Source organism: Dermacentor albipictus, chromosome 2, assembly GCF_038994185.2.
Source record: "Dermacentor albipictus isolate Rhodes 1998 colony chromosome 2, USDA_Dalb.pri_finalv2, whole genome shotgun sequence".
Classification (NCBI taxonomy): Eukaryota; Metazoa; Arthropoda; class Arachnida; order Ixodida; family Ixodidae; genus Dermacentor; species Dermacentor albipictus.
This window is the reverse complement of record NC_091822.1, coordinates 23,705,712-23,732,040: the sequence shown is the minus strand read 5'-3', so window position 1 is coordinate 23,732,040 and position 26,329 is coordinate 23,705,712. Positions and strand designations below refer to the sequence as shown.

The window sequence follows — 26,329 nt, the reverse complement described above, 5'->3', positions numbered from 1 at the left end:
GGCTTCTGGAAAGGTTTTTCCTGCAATGCGCAACTACTAGAATTTATGACTGACTTGCATTTCAACACGGATGCTAACCTACAAACTGACTGTATCTTTTTAGATTTCGTTAAAGTTTTCGACCGCGTTGCAGATTCCTGCTTGTTCTCAATATTATCTGCTCTATGCCTTGATTCTCTAACCCTCTCATGGCTTCGCAATTTTCTTTCTTTCCACCAGCAGTTCCCTATGGTTAACAATTTAATTTCTTCAATCTGTGACGAATCATCTGGCGTACCTCAAGGCAGTGTTCTTGGCCCTTTATTGTTTTTAACATACATTAACAACTTGCCCTCTGATATATCTTACTCATTACGACTTTTTTGCTAATGACTGCATCATATGCCGTTCAATTAATTCAGTGGATAATCACCTTGTTCTCCAAAGTGACCGAAACCACATTTCAAACTGGTGTACTAAATGGCAAATGATCTTAACTTGACTAAATGCAATGTAATCTCTTTCAGGTGAAAATTGAATATGAGATATTTTCATATCCCCGGTGAATGCCCATAGGATTCAATACTTGTAGCTCTTGAAACGAAATATCATTTTACTACAATCCCACCTCAACGAAATTTGCGAGGATGTCGCCCCACATGCTACCTACATGCGCAAGGCTAGCAGGCTCCAAAATGCTTTCAAATGCGGTTGCTTTACACTGAAATTGTGTGAAATACCACCACACTACACTTGCGTGGATGTCACCATTTTTGTTTACAAAAACGCCGGAAGCAATCAAGCGCTGGAAGCAATCGTACTAGAAACATGTCATGGCCGTCATTTTGTTTGTTGATCGCTGTATGAAGTGGTAGCATGTTGCCACTGGCATGTGACGACGATTTTTTCACACCTAGTGCAGTGCGTAATATGCAACTCAGGAAGAAAAATGCAGCAAAAAGAAGGAAATCCACATCCCACTGACGTGGAATTGTTTGTGGTGCTTGAGATGGCAGTCGGAGAAAATGTAGTGCCACACATCGGGCTGTGATTGAGCAATCATCCAGGAATACGCATTCCTTGCTTCAAGAACGCTGGTTTTGGTGCCACCTGACGGACATCACATGCAGATTCAATGCCGGACGTATATTTGCACGAAGGGGCCATAGTCTCGATCGACTGCCTTCAGGTATATGAGATGGGATCACTTTTACGCTCAGCACCAGACACATCAGTGCCTAAGGGTGGGGCGACAGCGTGCAGTGGAGAAATGGTGCTGCATGTGTGGAATGCTGTTGCTCTGCATCTGGTGCCGAGTTACGCAAAATCTCGCAAAAGTGATCGTATCTCCGAAAGCAACTGACCAAGAATATTGCTGTGCGGCAGTGCTGCCACTGCTAATCAACACATGTGGTGCATTTTAAATAGGCTAACGGAATTTGAACAGTAAAGTTTGATTATGCAACACATTACCTATCTGTGCTGTCTCATTTCGCAACAACGAAATTCTCGCGAAAGCAAATTTTCCCCCGTTTTCCACTGATGCCAGATTCAACTCTACCACCGTTCACAAGACACAGTTTCTTCATATTAAGCCTAATCAAGATATTAGTGTTAATAATTGACAATGGAAGCCATATTTCACACAATTGTACAGGTATTGTATCATGAATACCACAGATGCACTGGCCAACCTCGTGCTCGTGCCCTGCATCCTCTTCTGAAGTCTGTTTTTGTTCTTAGTGGTGTTGTTGACTTGGTGCCACGGTGACAAGCAGTGCACGCACTGACAAACACGATATGCAATAAAAAACATTCATCTTGAACCCTCTGGCGCACAAGTAATCAATTGAACCACCATTTCCCAACATGGGCAGTGACATCTAGCTGGAGTGACAGTTTATGAGGTGGAAATGTCTTCATCGAAGATCAGTAGCCCCCAGCTCTCCAGTTTTCATAGGTCTGCACAGTTGGTGTCATAGCCAGGGATCACTGCCCCTGCTGTGTGCTGAATGAAGCGTATCGCCGGAAATGACATCCTCTTTGTCAAAACCACATGTTTTTTTTTTTTTTTGGCTTCTGAATCATCGCACTCCTTGTCACTGATGGCTGCCAAGCGTCGTCGCAACTGACAGCCACACTCGGCTGCTTTTGTTGCCAAAACTTTGTCTTTTCGCTTCTTGCCTCTAACTGTACCGTGCTGCAAGAAAATCGAAGCTGCAACAGCATTATGCTGCCTCTGCAGGGCCCTAGCACTGCACAGAGGCAAAACTAGTGGGTAGTAGCCTAGTGTGGCGTGGTTGGCACTGGATAATGTGATGGGGTGGGGGGTTATGGGTAATGCACTTGTGTCCACTTGGCAAGACAGAAGTCAGAATTGACAAAGTGGCAAACAAAGCTTCACTTAAAGGAAGTGTGTAGTCTCTGATCAATGCAATCTCGGCAGAAAGGTGGTTATATTCACTGGATGCATGAGGAATGAATGAGTGCTGCAAAAAGTGCATCCAAGTTTACGATGAACACAGGGTGACTGGCAAGGCTGTGTATGGGCCGACCGTAAATGCCCTGCTCAGTGCGTACCGCTTCCAGTCCAAGTACGGAACCATGCAGGGGACCATAGCGAAGCAGCCTCAGGCCGCCGGCGTTGGTGGCCACGTTGCCTCCTATCTGGCAGGAGCCCTTGGCACCCAAGTCGAGGGGAACTGCGAGCATTGCCTCCTCCTCTACCTGCGTGTCCAGTGCCTCCAGCACGCAGCCGGCCTCGCATGACACTGCACCTGCAGATGAATGAATGAATGAATGGTTTATTTCATCATCAGTTCAAGCATACATATCCAGTGATACAGCGGGAAGGGGTGGCGAAAAGGCAACTGAATGCCTGACAATGCGCCAATCACCGCCTAGACCACGATATTGCACAACACTCAGCGTGTCACTCTGTAATACATCAATGTAGTAAAAAAGGAAAAAAGAAAAGAACAACAAAAATATTGCAGTACACTCAGCCTGTAATACATATTACATAAATATAATACTACATAATAATACATAATGTAACACTAATACATCATGTAATACATAAATGCAGTGGAGGAAAAAAAGAACTAAGCCGTGGTTTTAATAAGTGAACTAGAACATAATTGATATCAACAGCTTATTGACAAGAAATTTTCATGGCTGAATTTTGAGGCATAATACAATTCTGGAAGTATAGAATATAAGCAAGTCTTACAGGGAAGTGAAAGAGAAAAAAAATACCATGTTTGAAGCACCACTAGATAAGCATGTATATATATTTTTTTAAATTGCTACTGATCGGCTTTCATTCACTATGCTCATGGCCGTCATGTTAGAGCTTAAAAATGAAGCAATAAGGTGTTAGTTTTTGCTTGCTGTAGTTGGTTCGAATTTTTTCACTGTAATAGGTGGTTTTCCTAAGATTATACGTGTGTGTTTTCTGGGAGTAGGTATCCTGAAATATACCTGTGTCCGATTTAATTTGATTGTAGATGACTGTCGCTAGTTCTTTATAAAATATATTTTCGAATTTTAATATGCTGTGTTTATGGAAAAGTGTAGCAGAAGGCGTTCGGCACGGAACATTTTCGATTATACGGAAGATTCTTTTTTGCAGCCTGCGAATACTATCTTTATTTGTTTTTGCTGTTGTGCCCCCGATTAATAGGCAGTACTGTATGCGCGAGTAAACTAAAGTGTAGTAAAGCTGCTTTGTCACCCAGAGGGGCAGTAAACATCTGATTTTGCCAATTATGCCAATGGATCACGATATGTGGGTGTGAAGATTATCTATGTGATTGGACCAACTCAATGTTTCGTGAAATATAACGCCTAGAAATTTTTGAGTCTGGATGCGCTCAATCAAAGCTCCTTGGAATGTGAGCTGCGCATTGCGGAGAATACAATGGTTTCAAGGTTTAAAAATAATGTACTTTGTTTTCTTAATGTTTAATTCCAGCTTATTTGTTCTCAGCCATAGCGACAAATTGCTAAGCCAAAGGTTCGCTTCTTGTACTAGAGTAGACATATCCTGACCCGAAATAAAGACATTAGTGTCATCGGCATATAATATAATATCTGGTGTCAGAGGTACGTTTACGATGTCATTTATATAAAATAAGAATAGAAGTGGCCCAAGTATGCAACTCTGTGGGATGCCGTACTTGATCTTGCCCATTTGTGACTTCGAGCGCTGCATACTATCTGTATACTGATACCGATTAGTAAGGTAACTTCTTATTAAATGAAGGGGCGTACCTCTTATTCCATGTTCATTCAGCTTTTGCAAAAGAATTTCATGCTTGATTGAGTCAGAAGCTTTCTTAAAGTCGAGGAATATTCCAATAGTGTGATGTTTTTGCTCAAAATGTTCAATAATTTGATCTTTAATAGATAATAAGGCTTTTCCAGTACACTTGTTCTTCTGAAATTCATATTGATGTTCGGTTATAATTTTTTTTAAGCTACAAAAGTTTGCAATTTGTACATATATGACACGGTCTATAATTTTTGAAAAAAAATGGGCAAAACAGAAATGGGCCTGTAGTTATTCATGTCATTTTCATTACCACCTTTGTGAACAATGGATACTATACCAATTTTTAATTTCTCCAGGAACATTACCGTGCTCAAAGTAAGGTTGCAAATTTGTGCAATGGTGTGCTAATGTGCTCTGAAACTGCTTTTAGAGGTTCTGCCTTTATACTGTCAAAACCCACAGCAAATTTGTTACTTAAATTCTGTATCAGCGAGGCTACTTCCGATTCATTCGTGGGAGTTAGGAATATAGTTAGGAAATAGATAGGAAATAGACGAAGTTGTTACTTTTCTGGCACACCTGTTCTCGACATTTCAGATTAGTGGTTTATGCCAACAAACCAACTTGTGTCATTGTACATATGTATGATCGTGTCATTTATCGCACTATACATTGCACCCCCAATCAAACAGCCCTGCAGAAAGACCTCATCAACATACTAACATGGTGTAACGATGACAATTGGTTAAGGACACTTAATGCTAAATGATGTAAAGTTATGTCAGTCACTCACAGCAGTAATCTCCTGGTATTTCTTTACCAAATTGGAAGCATGCCTCTCAAACTAGTCGAGTTATATAACTACCCAGGTATCACTGTGTGCAATGACCTGTCTTGGCATAAACATATTTCTAACATTTTTTTTATATCATCTGCTAACGAGACACTAGGCTCTTTAAAGCGTAATCTGCGTCAGGCTCCCCAAAACGTAAAACTGCTTGCATATAAATTTTTTGTTTCAGCAAAACTGGAATATGCATCTGCCATCTGCAGCCCACATCAAGTATGTCTTATCAGCTCACTTGAATCTGTTCAGAGCTGCACTACTAGGTTCATTCACTCACACTATTCATATGATGTCAGTATCTCTGCCCCTTAAAGCAGAATCCGGACTAACACTACTATCTAATCGACGATGCATTGCTAGTCTTGAGCTCTATCACAAGTTCTTTTACAGCACCCTTCATCATGCACCATACATCATTCTCGTAGCACGCATCTCTCACCGCACCAGTTATCCGCAGCAAGTCGCACGCCCCCGTGCCGGAACTGCTCATTTTTCTGCCGCGTTCATTCCTTGAGCAGCTAAAGACTGGAACGGCCTTCCTGCTGACATTGCTTCCCTGTCTTTGTTCTAAAAGCATGTGATTGATCACTTTGCATATACCTAATGATGCATACATAACATGGAACTTATGTAAAACCCACCCCTTATGTAATACCCCCTCCGGGAGTTCTTTAAGGACAATAAACTGAACTGAACCATCGATTCTTAGAGTATGCCCCAAAGTACTCTAGTTCTTTTTGTCCTTTCATTTTTGCCAAGAATCTTCCAGCCCTCACTTGTTTCCACCACATACTCGCTCACCTTAAAGCCTGCACAACATCTCTAGATGAATACTACAAACTGCTAGCAAAATCAGAGCCATCTGTTATCACAGCAACAAAAACATAATGTAGAAAGAGGTAACAGGACAGCACAATCAGCAATAGACTGCAAACAAATGATAGGTGTAGCATTTGGCAGTAACACATCACGGATTACAGAATGAGCGCAAGTTGATCGCACGGTAACTGAAATGCAGTGAAGCACAGCATGCCCAAAGCTGGAATATGTAAACAAAATCAGTCATAGTCAGACAGAGTGATAAACTTAATAATGTTGCACATCTTAGCAACATACTCCTGGTGTGTCCAGCAACAACTACACCAGACTTTCCACTGTGTACGTCAGCCACCTGCAATACGACATGACCACCACCTCTAATTTTCTCGACATAACGAGCATACCTGCTTCAGGTCCAAAGGAAATCATGTTTCTTGGTAGGTTTACACTGTGTTATAGCTGACGCACATTGCAGAGAAGACATCAAGCCTCGTCTTGCACCCAGCCTGACCTCTATCAATTTCTCTTTCTCATCACACATCATTTCAGCACCTGTTATGTTACCATAATGGAGATTGGCTTCTGAAGCTGCTTTGCTATCCTCCAAGTTTTCTAGAAATGCCAGTACTGTTAGAATGCACCGACTTTTCTTTTTAAGGATTGTTACTGAGCTGCTGTTCATAACTTGTCTGCCACACGTGCTCACAAGCATTTTTATTATTGTGCAAATTTTCTTCTCACAATCTAGGTCTCCTGCGACTACTTGGCCTTGACTCTTGCACAGCTCCTTCAAGAGGCTGACTACCAATCATAAACATGGAAGGACAAAGAGTTGAGCTAGGTAATATGAATCCATGTTAAAAAAAAAGAGAGGGCTACACAAACTATACACTAAAAGGTCGCACAGTGGCGAAGAAGTTAGACACAAAACTTATCTGCGCACATTCAAGAGAGCCAGTGGCAACTGTCAATCAGGAACATGTGCAGGTGGCGGTGCCATTCCAACATCCACAGATAAGTTTTGTGCGGTCTCTTTTCCTGCGTCTTCCTTTTTTTTTCTAAAATCAATCAAACTCATATTCCCTTGCCATGACCTTAGTCCTTCACATATTATTTCATGCATATTATTATTCATGCAAAACCTTACACTACGGTAGTTTAAATCCTCAGTGACTTGCTGCTGTTCCTAGCATTGCTAAACGAGACACTATTGCCTACCAATCTTTACCCCCTATTAAGTAGCATAGTTCTTTGCAAGCATGCACAACCGTGCAAGTGTCTGGTCTCACCAGATCAGCTCCAGTGATGGCACAGCAGTGTCTCATTCTTCTGGTTGTACAGGCAAGCACAGCTTAAATTAATGCCTGTTGCTTAGTGGTGCAAGGGCCAGTTATGGCCAAAGTGCTCCATGTCAGTGACTTCGCAGTGGAGTGATGAGTTCTATGAAGTTGATGTGACGTGGCTGTAAAGGGGCCTTAAAAATAGTCATTAGGTGCATAAAATCTATGTGTAATAAGATTATGGCGATGACTAATGACTAGGCTTGTGCGAATATTCGATATATTCAAATAGTTGAACAAATAATGCGCTATTCGATATTCACTTCAATTCTAATTTTGTTATTTGGAAATTTCGAAGTATTCGGCTCGAACGAATAGCCACATGTGGCAGAGAGAAGGCGTTTTCGGAAGTTTTGGTTTTGGATTCAGTGATACTTTTCCCAATCCAATCCAAGCCAAGAAAACAGAACTATACTCAGAACAAAGGTTTACAAAAATGCATCTCGTCGGCGTGTGGTGTCGTTGATTGTGTTTAGTGGGCGACTCTGTCTCTGCTGCACCGGCATTCGATCAACTCCAGCAGCCTTGGACCACTCCAGAGAGCACCATGGGTATGCAGCCAGCAATCCGATTTGGAACTTTTTTGTAAAGATTCCACCAGGAACCGAAGCTCGATGTCTGAAATGCAAGGCAGTCCTGAAGACCCTGAGAAGTACGACAACAACCCTAGCAACGCATTTTTAAGGAGACACCCGGACTTGCACAAGGACTACCAAGAGAAGTGGGATGCATGCGAAAGGCCATCCAAGCTCAAGGGGGAAAGCAAGGCAAGTGGTCAACAGCCATCCATAGCCGACAGTTTCAAGCCGAAAATGAAAGCGTCGGCCCCAAAAGCCCAACAGATGACAAAAATGATAGCTCGTTTCGTAGCTCGTGGTATGCGCCCCTACAACATTGTCGAAGAACCGGGTTTCCTCGACATTATAAAGTTTGCTATGCCGGATTATGCTGTGCCGTCTCGGACAACGTTCTCGAGAGCCATTATTCCGGACCTCTATGCATCAAGCAAAGAGAAAGTGAAAAAGAAGCTCGGGGACATTTTTGCAAGCGGAATGGAGTCGCTTTCAATTACAACTAATGGTTGGACATCGCGGGCAAATGACAACTACGTTTGTGTAACTGGTCAAGTCATGGACAGTGACTTTGTGCAACATGTGCATGCACTGGCTTGCACGGAGATGACAGACTCTCACACTCCAGAAAACCTGGAGCTATTTATCGCAGGTGTCATCGTGGAGTGGGAACTTCCAGCCTACAATACTGTGCCGATCTTCGTCGTTACAGATAATGGAAGGAACTTTACTTCTGCAGTAGTGCAGTCGTCCTGGAGTGGGTGTGCAGTGTTTCTAACACAACCTTCGGTTGTGTGTCAGTGATGCCAAAAGAGAAGTGTCAGGGTTTTTGCAGCTCTGTGCTAAGGCCAGAGCGATTGTGGCTAGATACAAACGCAGTGCCAAGGTCCAAGGACAGCTTCAGGAAATTCAGAGAAACATGCAGCTGGACCCTCTCAAGGTTATACAAAACGTCCCGACGCGATGGAACAGTGAGCATGCCCTGATGGCCAGGTTTGTGAAGCTCCGTACGGTCATCACTGTAGAACTTTCAGAATCTGACGCAGTTCCAAACTTGAACCCAAGTGAGTGGAAGCATATGAATGCAGCAGTGCAAGTCTTGAAGCCACTTGACCATGCCACAACTGAACTGTCTGGGGACACATATCACACGCTGTCACAAGTCATTCCCCTGTTGCAGTGTACCTTCCGAAGGTGGTGAGGCAGCATTGCTTGCCTCAAGCCTTTTGCGTAGCATCAAGACGAGGTTCCCTGATATCAAGATGTCATGCCTTCCTGCATTGGCAATGTTGGTCGATCCTAGATACAAAGATGTCTGTTATGCTGAACGACCCGCAAAGCAATGCGCGTTCACTCTACTCACAACGGCAGCGGAAGAGACTGTGCCAGTTGATCAACATGGTACAGCAACAAGTGAGAACAGCACCTGCTCTGCAGACCCATCAGGGGACTCTGTGTGGAGTGCTTTTACACACTTCAGTTCGCGTGCACATCATCAGTCAAGCCGTACAATCTCGGATGAGGTTGCTGGGTACTTGAAGGCCCCCCTTCTTTCCCGGTCCAAAGACCCCCTTGTGTGGTGGAAAAGCAAGGGCAGTCACCTTTACCCAACCCTGGTTGCAGCTGCCTGTGGGTATCTTTCGATATCAGCCACCCAGACAAGAATGAAAGGCTTTTTTCGATTGCAGGAGTCGCTGTAAGCTGCAGAAGGGAGCACCTCAAACATGGTACAGCAACAAGTCTGTCAACAAGTCTGTCAACAAGTCCAGCATGTGGAACAGCTAGTGTTTTTTCATAAAAATTTTTAGACTTTCGTAAATACTCAAGTTGTTTACTTTCCTTGAATAAATCCCAGCCCTTAGCCCTCTGCTGTTCTTTTTTCTTTACTTGCTACTATTCGAAGTATTCACTTTGAAATTATTCGAGAAGAATTACTATTCACTTCGAACCAAAAAAGCACTATTCGCACAAGCCTACTAATGACGTGTATTATGAGCATTAAAATGCATTGTGAAAAAATGATACGATATAGAAAATATGCCAGATGCAAAGATTGGCTAGAACACTACTATAGAGCCCTTGAAACACAAGGGCCTGGAGGCATGTACTATACAAAACTACTATTGCAGCGGCATCTTCTGAAGACAGGGTGCACTACAAATTTATGGGGGCTAATAACATGTGAGACATCTTTCAGGAAACCTAGGAATGTATTAGTATCAAAAATCGGTTCTGGACCAAGAAACATTACGGGATGAAGAGGAATGTGCTGCTGGTATACTAGGGAAAAATGTCTCTCTTGGATTTGCCTTGCTGACACTCCAGGAGGACGTGGAAGACTGAGGTCAGCCTCTCCCCGCATTTGCCACATGTTGGAGGTTCATTTTCAGTGAGTAGAAAATTATGGGTGCCAAACGCATGTTCTATTCTGAGACGACAGAATAGTACATCTGTTCAGTGTGATTTTTTTGCAGAGGGCCAGAGACCTAACTGTGGCTTTATCACATGCAGCTTAATTGTTTCAACGTCCCACATGCATTGCCAGTGGTTTCACGGTTTCTTTCATAAGAAAGGCCTCAGATCTGTGACAGAGACAGTGGCTGTAGGATTAACAGCTTGCGATGCAATTGACGTGGCCATCTGGTCCACCAGAACATTATCCTTGATGGCCCTATGGCCAGGCACCCAGCATATAATGACATGCTGGTTAGATATATACGCTTTACACAGGATGGAATAGAGCTCATTAAGTATGGGATTTTTATGCTTACAGAGTGACATCAAGGCCTTCACAACGCTTAGGAGGTCTGTATATATAATTGCTTTTGGAGTTTTGATTTCCTTATGTGCTTCACAATAGTGCATAGGCCTCAGCCGTAAAGATACTTGTTTCCGGATGCGGTACATCGGATTCTGAGAAGGATAGGCAGACGACTGCATAGGGCACCCCGGAATGCGTCTTCGATGCGTCTGTGTAGAACTCTGTGCAGGAGTGCTAGTGCTGTAGATCTAGGAAATGTATTTGCATTTCAAGCGCTGAAGCTTGCTTTGTAACTTTTAGAAAGGATATGTCACGTTCTATAACCTGCCACTCCCAATGAGGTTGGTTGGATGCATTAAGCGATGTTCGAGAAGTGGGACATTGCTAAGCTCCCTCACAAGCAGTGAGAAAGGCTTTCTTACAGAGGGACGATTACGGAAAACTCTAGCACATGTCATATTGTTCACAGTATTAGAGCATGGAAGTTCATGATTAGAGTTATATTTTGAGAAAATATGTGAGGCTGATGTATATTCTCTGCAGATAGAGGGACCACTCATTTGATTCTATGTATAAGCTTTCAATAGGGCTTGTTCTGAAAGCGCCAGCAGCTAAGTGGATACCTAGATGATAGATGGGATCTAGCATATTTAGCGCACTTGGGGCAGCAGAGTTATATTGTGGGTGAGCTCTACCACTGGAAAAGTTGGTGCCACCGTCAGCGTGACATGGCATGAGGGATCACGTGGACGCAGAGGTCGCATCGGCTGCTTAGGAAGTGCCGAAGCGAGCTGAAAACGAAAGTTTAAAGACCCACCTACGCTGCAGTTCTGATTAAGTGGTGAGGCTTTAGAACACACAATGACCAGTTTATTAAAAAGGTTTGCTCGAACTGACACTGCCTCAAGGGGTGTATGAAGGGCAACGTGTTGACAAGCTACACACTTGTAGGCAACAACACCGCCGGAGGGAGGTCGTTTCGGAAGATGGTGTAATTGCGAACAAAGTTAGTGTCTGTAGGTTTCCGATGTGTCTCTTGAACACGCAGCAACATTGGATTATGTTTGTGCAGGAGTTATGAAGAATGTTATGAAGAAGTCCTCCAACATTCCAGTGTAGTATTTGTATCTCCAATATGATAAATGTGTTTTGTCCTGTGTGTTTAAGAGACGATGTTTAGCTCACGGGCCCTTTCCAGACGGGCCCTTTCCGGAGCGATTGCAAAAATCTCGCTGCTCCTTCAGCACTGGCGGCGCCGTCTGGCCGTTCGTTGTGTCCATCCCCTCTTGCGAGGTGCCGGACACGTGCTATTCTGAGCACTGTGTTTGACATGAAAGCCTCAACACGTTGGACGAGACCTTTGAGGTCACCTGCCTGGAGGTCAATGGCCCCTTCTGCTGGGGTGGTGGAGCAGCACTAGCTGCAACCGCCGAGGGGTCAGATGGTGTGACAGCTGGTTCACTGCATGTGGGCCGGACAGCCACCAGAAGCCGTTGTGTTACAGCCTCCTGACGCGTCACATCGGCAAAGGTGTTCGGCAGGTAGGAGACCCACATCTGTGCTTCCTTAAATGAGAGGTTCTCCTTTACCCTAATTGCTATGATTTCTTTCTCTCTTTTCCAGGATAGACAGGATCGCGAGTATGCAGCATGCTCCCCATCGCAGTTTACACAGTGCAGAGGGTTATCGGAAGATTCAGAGGTATGCTCATGGGCACTGCTTTTAGCACAGGTCAGTCGGCATCGGCAGTTTTGTGAAATGTGGCTGAATGTTTGGCATTTGAAGCAACAGACAGGGTTAGCAATGTACTGCCTTATTCGGACTTTAATATAACCTGCCTTGATTGTTTCCGTGTGATGTGTGGTGCGCGACATGGTGCGGTGATCGGGACGGTCAGGAGCAGACGACAAGGAGTGCGCGCGCTGGGGCAAATTCCGTGCTGGAAGGAGAAAAATGACAACGCCGAAGAGCGTTCGACACGTGAACGCGCGGCGCAGGAAAAACAACTAAAAGAAGAACAGCAAACCAATTAGGCAGAACCACGGGGCATCAGGCAGCCAATTGGAGAATGTCTAATCGGCCAGGAAGAAGAAAAACCATGGTGCACTGGCAGACGCCGGCGGGAGGCGCAGAGGAGACGCCGGGGAGACGCCAGGAGAGTTCCAGGAAGCGACGGCAGGAGGAGGTCAACCACCGGAGCAGGCGTTGAAGACGAGTCGTCGGGTTCCGGACCCGAGCCACCAGGACTTCATCCGACTGGGGCCTCCTGCCAGCCTGTTCCTGTGCGTTGCCCGTCTACCCGAGCGGGCCACCAGCTCCTCAAGGCCGGCGAGCTTCTGTGCTCGTGGGCACGACGAGAACAGTCAGGCTACGGGCCCGAGTTCTACGTCAGCTGCCCGGCCAGAACGCCACCCTCGTCTGTCGTGCCGCCTGCTGCCCGAGGTCGGCGTTTGAGCTTCTGTGCCTGTGGGCAGGACAAGAGCAGTCGGGCTGCGGGCCCGAGCTCTACACCTAGCTACCCGGCCAGAACGCTGCTGCCGTCTGCCCGTGCCACCAAGCCGCCTGGTTTACTTCTCCGAGACAGAGCTGGCCAGCTCCGGTCGCCCGGTCAACCAACTTAGACCACGACCATTGGTGAGACCGGCGCCACTCCTTTCACCAGCTTGTCGCAGCGTCGCAGCTTCGAGACTGTTATGTATCCCTGCCGTCGTGGCAAGCCCAGACTCGCGCACTACTCAGCTCCATACTAGCCCCAAATGTGTGTCTTGATGTGTATTTGAGTGTTTCTTTTATGTTTTCTATTTTCTTCGATTTCTTTTAGCGTTCTTTAGTTCCATTAAACGTTTGCGTGTGTATTCATAACGAACGGCTTTGTCCTCAATTGGGTTCTCGGAGGCTCCGCCTAAGAGAACCATCAGAACCTTTTGAGTAAACGAACCTTAGTCCCATATTAGGGTCATCACATTCTGGCAGTACACTGGAACCAAATGTGAGAATTAGGTGCTTGGTATCGATCTTTCCCGTCACACTACATTCTAATTCGTTTTACGTTAACAACATTTTGTTCCTCCCATTCATCTAAAAGTTCAGCCTCAGTAAGGTCCCTCAAGTCATCATCAGAGATCACACCACGGATGGTGCTCATGGTGTGGTGTGGGGTCACTGAAACTGGGGTGTCCCCAATAGACACTGGGTTACTTAGTTTTTGATACAAGTTTTTGTCATGCAGTTCTAACAGGAGGTCACCACTTGCTAGTCTAGATGCTTTATAGCCTAGGCCAATAGTCTGAGTTAGACATTTGGAAATGAGGAAAGGCGAGGTCATTCTCATTGTCTTTCCTGGTTTCTTGGAGTGAATGACTTGATAGCGGTGGAAGCTTTCATTGTGTTGGTCAAAAAATTTAAATACTTCTTTGGTGCACCCTCACTTCTGAGGGTAATCAGGGAGCATTGGAAATGAACTATATATAGGAAATGTTCAGTTTTCAGCAGTAACAGCAGCCGCCCACCATGGAGCTCAACAAGGGGATGCCGCAGGTCTTATAAAGAAACAAGTCTTGTGGCCGCCAACTGTATGTTTCCGCTATAACCAAATGTGTACGACCAAGGTTGGTTGTTCTACACAAGGTTAACCCTTGCTCCGGGAAGATAGGAAGTAAAAAGAAATGAGTAGGAGACAGGAATGATGGAAAGTGAGAGAGAAAGACAAAGATTGGAGAGGAGGATAGGAAAAGGCAACTACTGATTTTCCCCGGGTGGGTCAGTCTGAGGGTGCCGTCTATGTGAAGCCGAGGCCAAAGGGGCGCGTTGCCTCCACCAAGGGGCCTTAAAGGTCCAATCACTCAGCATTGGCGCAACTCCCAGGAACCCCTTTACCCCAGACGCTGCTAAGCCATGCACGGTTAGACGCGGGAGGGTCCAACCCTCGTATGCTCGGGTACGTGGTGAGGCAAGCAGAGATTCTGAAAGCATTTTTTTGACGCACAAAGCTCCATAATGTCATGGCGTTTTAAAAGCCAACAGATTTTGCCTATGCATGTGAAGGGGCACATCTCCCGCAATTTTGATACAGAATTTAGGTTTTGTTTTTTTCTTTAGTGAGCCTTCTTGTGGTACACTGCTATCACTGGTGGCACCACTGCTTGTACTCATAGAAGTCTCACTTCGCACATTTCGGAGAGCAGTTGTTCTTGGATCTGCAGCGCATAACTAATTCACATATTACAACTACAACTATGAACGTACACTAAATCACATAGTATGTGTGTACCTCTCTGCTTCCAGTAAGCGGCATGCTATTTCATTTCATTTTATTGCCTTCAAGACCCGCGGAGGGTGTTACATAAGGGGTGGGAACAAACATTCAGATGACTTATAGTGTTCAATAGAATGAAAAGTGATGAGTAATAATTTTCGCAGAAGTGGATGAGGACGTAATGACGGCGCTGTCGTTAGATAGGTCATTCCAGGCTGCTGAAACATGGAAAAATAACAAGGCGGCAGAAGTGACAGTGCAGGCACAGGGCTGGGAAACTCGAAATGGATAATGTGTGCGGTGAGATATGCAGGCTGGCGCGACAATGTAGGGTGCGCAGCATAGTGCACTGTGGAAAAACTTGTGAAATAAGCAAAGGCTGGCAATACGGCGACAAAGTGAAAGTTGTAACAAACCCAATTTCGCTTTCAAGGATGTCACACTGATGTCGTAAGAATATGAAGAGTGAATAAATCAGGCTGCGGCTTTGAAGTGGTTCAAGTGCATTAATAAGGTAGGCGTGATGCGGGTTCCAAATGGTTGATGCATATTCTAACTTCAATCAGACAAGAGTTTTGTATGTTGGCAGAGATGATAACGCAAGAATACAAGAGTCTTATTAGCAGACAAAATTACATTAGTAATGTGCAGGGCCCAGGACAAATCGCTAGACAGTAGTGCAGCAACAACAAACCGTTCTTGTGGAAAAGCCAGTTACCCGGTTATTCGATTCACTGGTTATTCAAAATTGAAAACCGGATAACCGGAGTGATCAGTTATTCGGTTGATTATTTGCTTATTAGTAACTGGATATTCGGATAGCCGCATATTCGGATACCCTGGTATTTGTTCATCTGTACTTGTGCCCAAATAACCTCTTTCTCTCTTCTATTAGATTTGTAGTTATTTTTGCAACCGCTTGTGCGAATCAGATATCCTGTCTCGTTAACCTCCTTACCTTTCATTTATATTTATCATTGCGAATTGCTGTGCTCTCTAAAATAGTACTACAGGTTTTCCTGCTGAAATTATTCCAAGTGCCAGCTATTTTAGTTGAAGCGGCAGTCAACTTAATCTCAGCGCCAAATAATTTATTCTACGCACCACGTATTTTACTCCTAATGTCAGTGAACTAAATCGAAAGTAAATATACATTTGTGGAGGTGTTATAGCATTTCAAAACAATGATGAAATGTTACAATTTTGCGTTGACGAAACATAACTGACGAGCTTTCTTGAAGAGTATTTTCATGGGACTACAGAAACACCTTTCCCGTGCGATATATAATCGAAATATTGCACTGATATGGACATTATATTACTCTCGTGAACAGGTCATGCAAAACGTAGCTATTTGATGGCTTTGCTGACATGCTTTGAAACAAAGGCACATCCAGCAACAAACTTTTGATTCGTAAGCTGATAAAAACAGGCTGAAGAGAGCGTCACCTGACCTCTCATCACTTTGTTTTCTACAAGGCCCGTTGACATGGATATCAAATGAATGAGCTTCAAACAATCTCTGCGATTATAACCATGTAACACATCTGAGATCACGTGGAAGAGTGTGTTATGGGATATCACGTAACATTCGCCAGCACACTCCTGAGTCTGATTCATATTGACATGGATATCAAACGATTGGGCTTCGAAGGAGCTCTGTGATAGTACCCACTAAGCGTACGCTTGACCACGTGATGAAGGATGAAATGGGACCTTGAGTAACTTTTGTAAGCCCACATGTGACTCACAAACACAGTGGGATTGATGTCAAACAAGCAGGAAAATCAAAAGCTAAAAGATGGTGCACATATAGTGAACGTCAAATCACATGGGAAAGGACGTCACGTGGCCTCACATATCTTTTGCTAGCCCATGCACGATTTCCAACCATACTAACATGGATATCAAATGATCGAGCTTCGAACAAGGTCTGTGATGGTACGCACTTCACGTACTTCAGGCCACGTGGAAAAGAGTCACGTGACATCGCGTAACATTAGCCAGACCATGAGTAATTAGCAACCATGCCAACATGAATATCAAACGAACGGGAAAATCAAAGCTATGCGATAGTGTACATGTAGTTAACGTCAAATCACGTGGTAAAGGGTGTCACGTGACTTCGCGTATCTTTCGCTAGCCCATGCACGATTCCAACCATACTGACACGGATATAGACACAATGATGTGGGGCTCCTGCACTGCGCGACAGTGCACGCAAAGGTCGGTACCATGAAAGACGAAGCATGCACGCTCTGCTTCTGGCCCACCATTAAAAAGAAGCATCTATTTTGCAAGACTTTTGCAAGACGGGCGCCTCTTCAAGTCAACACTTGACGCCATGCTACCTCTGGCTGAAAATAGTCCGACCAGTGAACACGTGGAAGAGTTTGTACAAAGAGCCGAAGAAGCTTTGGGGTTCTCACCCGTGCTCTTGGGACAAAGGAACGACAACACAGTAGTGCAAACAATTACAAGGGCATTTATTGCGCCTTTCATAGACTAATGCCTGCTAGCCAAGTTGCTATCTACAAAACACGCCGATGGGCGCGCGACAAATCGCGGAAGTCCGACTCACCACGAACGGATAACGAGCGAATATATTCGCCCCATGCTGGACACCAACGCATGGTTGTTCACGCATACGGTCATGCAAACGGTGGCGCGTTCGAACGATCGTGTTCGTCCATTCGAAGGTAGGCTTCATGAGACGGTCTCGCAGAAGCACAGATCGGCACAAGCGCAGAATGTCCACGCCGCTTGCCGATCCCGAGCCAAAGAGTAAGCGCCTTCTCCTTTCCGCGTCCAAGTAACCCTGCCGTTAGGTGGTGTTAGCAGAGCCACACTCGCACAATCTCTTGCAATGCGCTTCAACCACATCAACTGCCGCGGGTACCAAGCCACGCGGCGAAGCCGGATTACAGGAGAGGGAAGCTATGTGGGAAAACAACACATCAGGGGATGCGTGAGAGTTGCGCATCTCCCCATCCCCCCAACCTTAATTAAATCACTACATATTCCGGCGAAACATATCACATGGTCTAACATCAATGCGTGCTTTGAGAACGAGGTAGTACATGCAACAGTGGTCGCGCCGAGGAAATGTCCACACGCTGTCCATAACATGTGAGCCGACATTGTCCTTGGGTACAGCGCTAGCGTCCGCTGGTCACAGCAGCAGCTCTGCAGACTCGACGGCATGATTCCAGGGCAGGACTCCAGAAATGGCGACCCAGTAGTCGGTACGAGCAAGTGTCGCTCGCAAAGACGCGCCCTGCTGGTGAGAGCCGCAGTAGCTGTTGGTGACCGCCGGCTCTTTTCTCTGCCGCCGAGGGTGAACCATTTCAACATTCTCTGATTTTATTGCTTCGAACTCGTTATGTAAAGATGAAAAGGCCTGAAAGTGAGTCTCCAGGTCGGCCATACACTTAGTTAGGCCAGTTATGGCATTGTCAGTTGTGTTAAGCTGGCTTTTGATGCCTAGTACTTCGGAAATAAGTTTAGTTTGACTGGCACATATTTTTTTCAAATTCAGCAAGCATACCTTCAGCATTGTTTGGACCTGGGTTAGTTTCAACCTCACCTAACAGGAGCAACAATGAGTGGATGACAGGACTGTATTCAATCACAAGGCAAATGCAGAACTGCGGGCTCGGCAGCTGTAGTAAGCAATAATTACTAGACTTCTTAGGGAACAGAGAATACTGATCACCAATCTGCATGATGAAAACGAACGAATTAGTGGCCTGCGCTGATGCACAGCCACCGAGCCCACGAAGCGGCGGTGATGGTTGGTGTGCTCTTATATCCACGGCTGTTGATGACTGTAGCGATGAGGCCAACCAGGTTGCTTCGCGGGACGAATATGTCGGTAGGGGCGTTGTCAACTAAGTGTTGAATCCGGGTGAGTTCCATACTAGGGTGGTGCTGTCACCGCAGTAAAGTGCAGTGGGTGATGTCGTAGCAGGGGATGTAGAGGGGGAACGGGTCAGCAGAGCCGGTAACATCTCTTGAGCAAAGATGATAAACACCTGCATGATGAAAGAACAGATTAGTGGCCTGGGTTGATGCACAGCCACCAAGCCCACAGCTTTAGGTCGTTTAGGTCATGAGCAACAGCAATGTGTTGTGGCTGCTGTAAGCCACTGCACTTGCTCTGTGTTCAGACTTGGTAGTATACATTGAATTACACGACACTCACCCGTGATGCACACTATTTTCTGGTCACGAATGCAGGCAGTGACAGAAGTCTCCCTAGCTGTGTATGAAATGGAGTACAGGTACAAGAATTAATGTAAGAGTAAAAAAATTAATCAGTTCTAAGTAGTACCATATATGTGCATATGTGTTTATGCGATAGCGTTAAAGGCCCCCTGTCGCAGAAAATCCAGTGTCGGGCGTTGTCTCGGCAAAAAAGATCTTTGAACCACCGATACCGAGGCCCTCCATAAAATGCAAGGAAGCTACTGAACTAATTGAATTTCCCAAGGTAAAATACGTAGAAAAAACGTAAAATATGACTTACACACAACCTACAGACATGATAGCGTCAGACTGTAATTTTACTATACGAGAAAACGTAATTTTGTTGCACAAAAACTCAAAGAAACCCCTTTTCCAGCGCTTCTACCATACATAGACGGGCCACAGCTTCTGCCATTTGCGTGCGCCAGCACGTGAACATATCAGGGCCTCGGAAAGGCGCGCCTGGTTCCTTGCAATACCTCCAGATGGCGCTTGCCTCCGCCGCATGAAGTCAGGAGGCGATGGAGAGGGGGGGGGGGGGAACAAGCTAACCCCAAAAAATGAGGTCACAGTCAATGATAAGAGGCAGCATAATCTGGAAGTTAGGAGGGAGGAAGGGAATGCCCCAGTGCTTATCCGTGGTGACTCAAATATGGGTAGGTGCAAAAGAACTGTAATGGAGCATGTAAAGGGTGTTAAGCAGGTAGCAGTCGAGGCAGTCTCAGGCAGGACAATGGACGCAGTACTGAGAGCGACAAAAAGCGAACTTTCTAAGAATGTTGCAGAGCACAATTTGGTAGTGGTAGCGGCGGGACTAAATGATGTCCTGAATGGTGAAGCCGTAAAAGTAGTGGAAAGATTAGCGGAGGGAGTTGACAATTTAAGGGCGATAGCACAGCAAGTTCAGATTGTGGTATGCACAGTGCCGGAGGTGCAAGGACAGAACGAAGAAATTACCAAGGACGTTGTGGCTGTTAATCGGGAGATAAGAAAGCTAAGCCAGGAGAAAGGCTTTGAAGTGGCAGACATAAACAGAGAAGTTCATAGAGCAGGCTTTGGCGGAGGCTTTACACGAGATGGCATGCACTTTAATGGAAGGCTAGGAGCTGAGATCAGCTGGCGCCTGGCAGGCCGGGCAGTAGCTTTTTTAGCGGGTCAACTGTGGCTCACGGCGTAGGGGTAAGTAGAAACAATGTAGAAAGGGCAACAATAGAGGCTGACGCCAATAAAATGGCCACTAGGAGAACTAGGAGATCCAGGAAGAAAACTACAAAGAAGAAATTTGACACCAGGATCAGGTGCATAACCATGCAAGGCAGTAGAAAGAGAGCGAAGTGGTTAGAAATAGAACAGCAATTAAGGGACGAAGAAGTAGGTGTATACGCACTATGCGAAGCACATCTCAGGGATCTAGAAGACCCACCGTTTATTGAAGGCTACGTCTGGGAAAGCAGCAACAGAACAACAACAGAGAGGAAGGGAGGAGGAGTAGGTATGCTGATACATCAAGGAACAAATTGGCAAATAATAAAGTCAACTTGTGAAGAACATGTCTAGGTATCAGGTACAATTACCGGTAAAAAGACATAGCTAGGAGTAGTTTATTTAGGGACAGGGGACAAATGCAGGCAAAAGAACAAGGATCTAGTGAAGTGACTCAATGATGTTATAAAGCAGTTTGGAGAAGGTGCCATATAATTCTGCTGGGTGACATGAATGGCCACATCGAGGATCTGTATGGATACACAGATTGTAACGGGAAGTTGATGCTAGACTTCTGCGAGCGACACAACCTAGTTATAGTAAATAGAGAAACTAAGTGTGAGGGCCAAATCACGTGGGAATCCCATAACAGACAAACGATCATTGACTACTGCTTAATGTCGCAGGGGATGTATAGCAAGCTCGCAATAATGGAAATTGACGAAGAGGGGAAGTGCAGCCTCGGAAGTGATCATAAGCGTATTAGACTACAGCTGGGAGCCCTGCTCAAACGACAAATGAAGGAAAGTAAAAAAGAGAATGCCAAATTAAATGACGAACAAATAGCGCAAACAGCGGCCGGCATAGAAGAAGCAATAGAGAAACATACCATGGAAAAGTGGGATTATAATCAGTCAGAACTACTCATTAGTACAAAAAGAAAACAAAAGAACTAAAAGGAGTAAACTGCTGGAGAGAAAAGAGGAAGCCACGAAGCTGGTGAAATAAGGAAATTAGCGAGGCCATCGAACAATGATGGCTGGCATCACGGGAACACAGAGAAGCAAAGAGGGCGCAGTTATCTGAAGAGGAAATAGGCCAAAAATGGGAATCTTATCGACAAAAGAAACAACAAGTGCAGGTCCTCGTTTAGGCTAAAATAAAGCTGTCCTCTGATTGCTGGCTGGCTGAAGTTCGCGATGCAACTAAAGGGGGGTCAAGAAAATTCTGGAACCATACAAGCTGGCTGGGTAAAGCGAATCACAGAAAGCAGGAACAGATTCATGATGCCGAGGGAAAATGTTTAGAGAGAGATGACGCTGTAAACTACATTGGTTCAGTTATAGCTGAGTCCTTTAGGAAGGGCGATAGGCGAGCATCACAGGATAGCCCAATAGAAAACAGCTTAGAACTGACCAATCTTAAGTGGAAAAAGGCGGAAGCAAATGTTCCAAAATGCACGTCCGTAGGAATAGGCAAAATTCCAATCAAGTTAATTAATGAACTTGGCCCAAGAAGCAAGGAAATGCTGATAAAAGCATTGGAGGCAGTCATAACAAATAAGCAAATTCCGCACAGCTGGAAACGGAGTAAAATGAATTTGATTTATAAAGGGAAAGGAGATGAGACGAACTTGATATCCTTCCGACCAATTACGATAACATTAGTTATATATAGGCTGGCGATGCAGGTGGTGAAGTAAAAAATGCAGTCATGGGTAGAAAGTAACAGAATACTCGGAGAACTTCAGAACGGGTTCAGAAGTGGTAGGTGCTTAGATGATAGCCTGTTCGTGCTTACCCAGTGCATAAAAATAGCTAAGGCGGAAAATAGACCTCTGTATTTAGCCTTCCTGGACATAAGCGGTGCATACGACAACGTGAACAGGGAACTCCTGTGGAACATATTAAAAGATGAAGGTATCGGTCATCAGGTAATTGATTTCCTACAAGAAATATGTTGAGAAAATAATGTTGAAATAACATGGGAAGGAATCAAGAGTACGACAACCGTCGAGGTTCACAAATGATTAAGGCAAGGTTGTCCTCTATCACCGCTGCTGTTCATGCTTTATATGATAAGTATGGAAAGAAGGCTACAAGGAAGCAATCTAGGGTATAATCTGTCGTACAGATTAGGTGGAAAGGTTGTTGAGCAACGACTACCAGGTTTAATGTATGTGGACGATATTGTACTGTTAGCAGATAGCCAGGAAGATTTGCAAACTCTGATTAATTATTGTGGAGACGAAGGAGCCAGTCTAGGTTTCAGTTTTAGCGCAGCTAAGTCCGGTGGGATGTTTTTCAATGGTACAACTGATCAGGAGCTTACAATACAAGGCCACGAAATACCCCGAGTGGCCGAATACAAATATTTCAGGGTATGAATAAACAAAGGGCAGATGTACATGGGAAAGTACAGTCTCTCATAGCAAAAAAACGAAAAGATGCCGGGATAATGAAACATAGGGCATTGTGGGGGTACAACAGGTATGAAGTACTGAGAGGTATTTGGAAAGGAATGATGGTGCCGGGGCTTACTTTCGGGGATGTAGTCCTGTGTTTAAGGGCAGAAGTTCAGTCGAGACTAGAAGTAAATCAGAGAGCTGTTGGAAGATTAGCACTAGGTGCCCACGGGAAAACCACAAACGAGGCAGTACAGGGGGATATGGGCTGGGCATCGTTTGAAACACAAGAAGCTCAGAGTAAAATCGTATACGCTAAAACAAAATGCCTGAGGAAATTGGACGATAACAGGTGGGCAGCTAAGGTACTTAAGTACCTATACAGAAAGAGCATAGACTCACAATGATGGAAAAGAACTAAGGAGCTAACCAGTAAGTATGCCAGACTGGAGAAAGACAGTGCCTTAAACGACAGGTTAAAGGCGCGAAAGGTAAGAATTGGATAAATTCAATGGAAAAGAAGCATAGTGTTGAACTATATCGATACTGGAAACAGCAGACTAGGAAGGAAACATTTTATGATAACTCAAGAGGCAGTGGCCTACTCTCTGAAGCTAGGTCAGGATATCTTAGAACGTGCAGCTATAAAAAGAAATTTAACAGAGAAGAAGACACATGTACTTTGTGTGGTAAATCTATAGAAACAATAGAATACCTCATACTAAAATGTGAGGGTATCCATCCCGACGTCGATGCGGGCACAGTCACGCTTCCTGAGGCCCTAGGGTTTAGAGATAACAATAGTCATGTAAATAAATATGCGGTGGAAATCAGTAAAAAGCGATTGGAAGATCGGTGGCTCAAAAGCAGAGAGGTGACATAAGGTTAAAAGTGTAGGAAGAAGTATTTAAAGAAAATGGCGAATCCTAATAACTTACAACACAGTTAAACAAAAATAAAAAACTGAGCATGGTGACAACTGCCATCACCCCGTTTCAAAGGAAATCCACTCACCCACCCACCCATTTACTCATCCATCCGTCCGTCCATCCTGAGGCCGCATTTATACCAGAAAGCCCTTCATGCATAGCGCTCGCGGCCAGCGTTTCCCGGTAAACATTACAGTTACATACGCTCTAGTTATAGGGAATCATGAGAATCAGTCAGAGATCTTTGAATGCTACCATGTTCCACTCTTAAAGGCGAAGCTTAAGCATCCCCCACCTTTTTTCTGCACTGCTTGTATCCAGTTTTCACTAATTCTTACGACAGCAAGCTTAGAAATAAACTACAGACCTCTGGTGTTCTTACAGACTCTGCTGCAGCAGCCCACCAGCGTGGCTTATTCACAGCAAAATGTAGAAGGCAAACCCACTGCAATATCTGGCTGCCTCCCAATAGCAGTGCATGGTCATTTATCTGTAATTTCCACTACTCACCGGACAAGGGGTCGATGGTGTTCACCTTGGCCATGCGTGCTGTTGAGAGGACCAGCTCGTCAAAGACAGGCACGCTTCCACCCACAAGGCCTGTGTTGCCTCCCTGTGGGCAGATGGCCAAGCGGCGGCCATGACAGTGTGACAGCACTGCAGACACCTCCTCCGTAGAACTTGGAAGAAGGACAGCAGCCCCCGATCCTGCATGTTCAGCTCGGCTTAGTGTGGCACAATTCCAGCTGCACTTAAGGACACACACATAGTGGTAGGCAAGTACTTCTCTAGTGAAACTTTTTCCCCCTGTAAACCTTACCTGCAGAGAGAGTTCTGCCTCATCATTCATGATTGACATCATCATAGAACATGCTCCAAGCACATTTAAGGGATCAGATACAGCACACTAGGTTGAGCGAGTGTCACTGCTCTTTGTGAAACTAACAATAGTGTAAGTTTTCTTTCATTCTTGTATGCTCTGTCATTGCTCTGTACAAAATCGCATGCTGTATTTTATTCTCCCTGATCTTGCCATTTCATGCTGTTCCTCGAAATGATGCACATTGTACCTTTTTCCACATTATATTTCATGGGAGGATATGTTTGCCTAGCTTTAATATATGTCTGTTTCCTTTTTTATTTCGTCTTCAATTGAGCACAAAGTATTATCACCACACTACTGCTTAAGATCTTGCACTCAGACTAGCAGTAACCAACAAATTAAAGAAAATGTGCAGTCCCTTAGGAACACCATAATAAACATCTTAGCCAAAAATGATTCCTCTATTTTGCTCTAATGGCTGCCTGCCTTTTCCTTCAACTTTTTAAAACAAGTTTATTTTTCTTACTCAAGATTACATGCAACAGCTACTTGGTGGATTTCTTTAAACATCGCAATTAAGCAGTGCCTCTGGCAAAAAAGTGGAGAAATCTCCTCACTGATAGCAGTGGCACCCCCTGATGGCAGGGATTATCACAGCACTGATACTATGGCCCCCAAAAGTGGACGGCAAGTTAGAGTTGTTTGGCAAATCAGATGTGCGCAAATCAACAAGGTCCACAAATGAAAGGGAAAACTGTCATCCAATCCAGAGTAGTCATGTAGTCTGCAAAGGAGACCCACACAGCATTCTCAGAAAGGATTTACTTCGTGGCTTCATGTAACTCTCGGGTGGATGACAATATTCTAGCAGTCATTGAAAGCTGGGAGCATTTGAGCATTTATGATGATCACTTAGCCACCATATTCGATCTCCTCTCTGCCCTCCCTTGGGAGCCGTGCTGTCCTCCTTCATCCTCCTGCTCCTGACCATGGAGTCCTTTTTCCTTTTCGTGTAGCAGTTACACTGCACCATCTTGAGATCAGTCAACAAAAAAGAAAAGCTCACTAAGATGATGGGCACAGTATGGAGGCATGTAGCAGGCATGACTAAAAGAAGGGCAGCATTTCACTGCCATCGGTGAAACCTTTGAGGGTCACAATGTACAGTGGGGGAAACAAGTCCCGAATGATCATGGATGCACATTATGCTGGTGACTGAACATTTAAGAAGAAAGAAGAAAAATGCACCACCTAGCATGGCTCTGGAGATGGTGCAACCTTGTCAAAGCTACCACACTGTGACATGTAAAAAATATGTTATTCTGTTGCCACCCCTCGACTTCCACCAAAATGGATTTTTTGCTTTGCTCTATGGTGTGGATTAGATGTATTCCTGCTTCACATAATGTACTGGCCACATCCATGCTTGTGAACTTTGCATTTGCCATTATTGTGCATTTCATTTTATGTGAAAGGCACTGTAGTAACTGACTGCTCTAGCATTTCTTATCCTTGAAAGCATTACTGTGAGATACTTGCCTGCCTGGCTCTCCCAAAGATTTGTGATTATTTCATTTATTAATTTATTTCGAAATAACTTACATTCTTCTACTTGAAACAGTGGGTCAGAGGGGAGGCTAGCACAATAATATGGTAATGCAAAAACAAGAAACAGAATAAAGTGTATAGCAACGATACAGACATTAATAAACAAAGACAATATTTTAGGCATAAATTCATACACTTCACGTAATAACAAAATAGAAGATACAAGAGCGATCTCAAGATACATGCTAGAGAAGGCCCTCTTAGAAAGCCTGGCACTATAATCACATTTGTGGAACCAGCACAATAGTGTGATGCCACAACAAAT

The 26,329-nt window shown here is 44.7% G+C and overlaps 1 protein-coding gene across 4 annotated transcripts in view; it reads right to left on the bottom strand.

Moving 5' to 3' along the window:
* The window catches only part of D2hgdh (D-2-hydroxyglutaric acid dehydrogenase), a 103,642-nt gene that overhangs the window by 50,423 nt on the left and 26,890 nt on the right, over window positions 1-26,329 (bottom strand). For all 4 annotated transcript variants that reach the window (XM_065426616.1, XM_065426619.1, XM_065426617.1 and 1 more), the window contains exons 3-4: window positions 24,144-24,341; window positions 2,560-2,756 (exon numbers count right to left, since the gene is read on the bottom strand). In XM_065426616.1, the coding sequence (XP_065282688.1) occupies window positions 2,560-2,756; window positions 24,144-24,341 (395 nt within the window). The remainder of the gene's footprint in view (window positions 1-2,559; window positions 2,757-24,143; window positions 24,342-26,329) is intronic.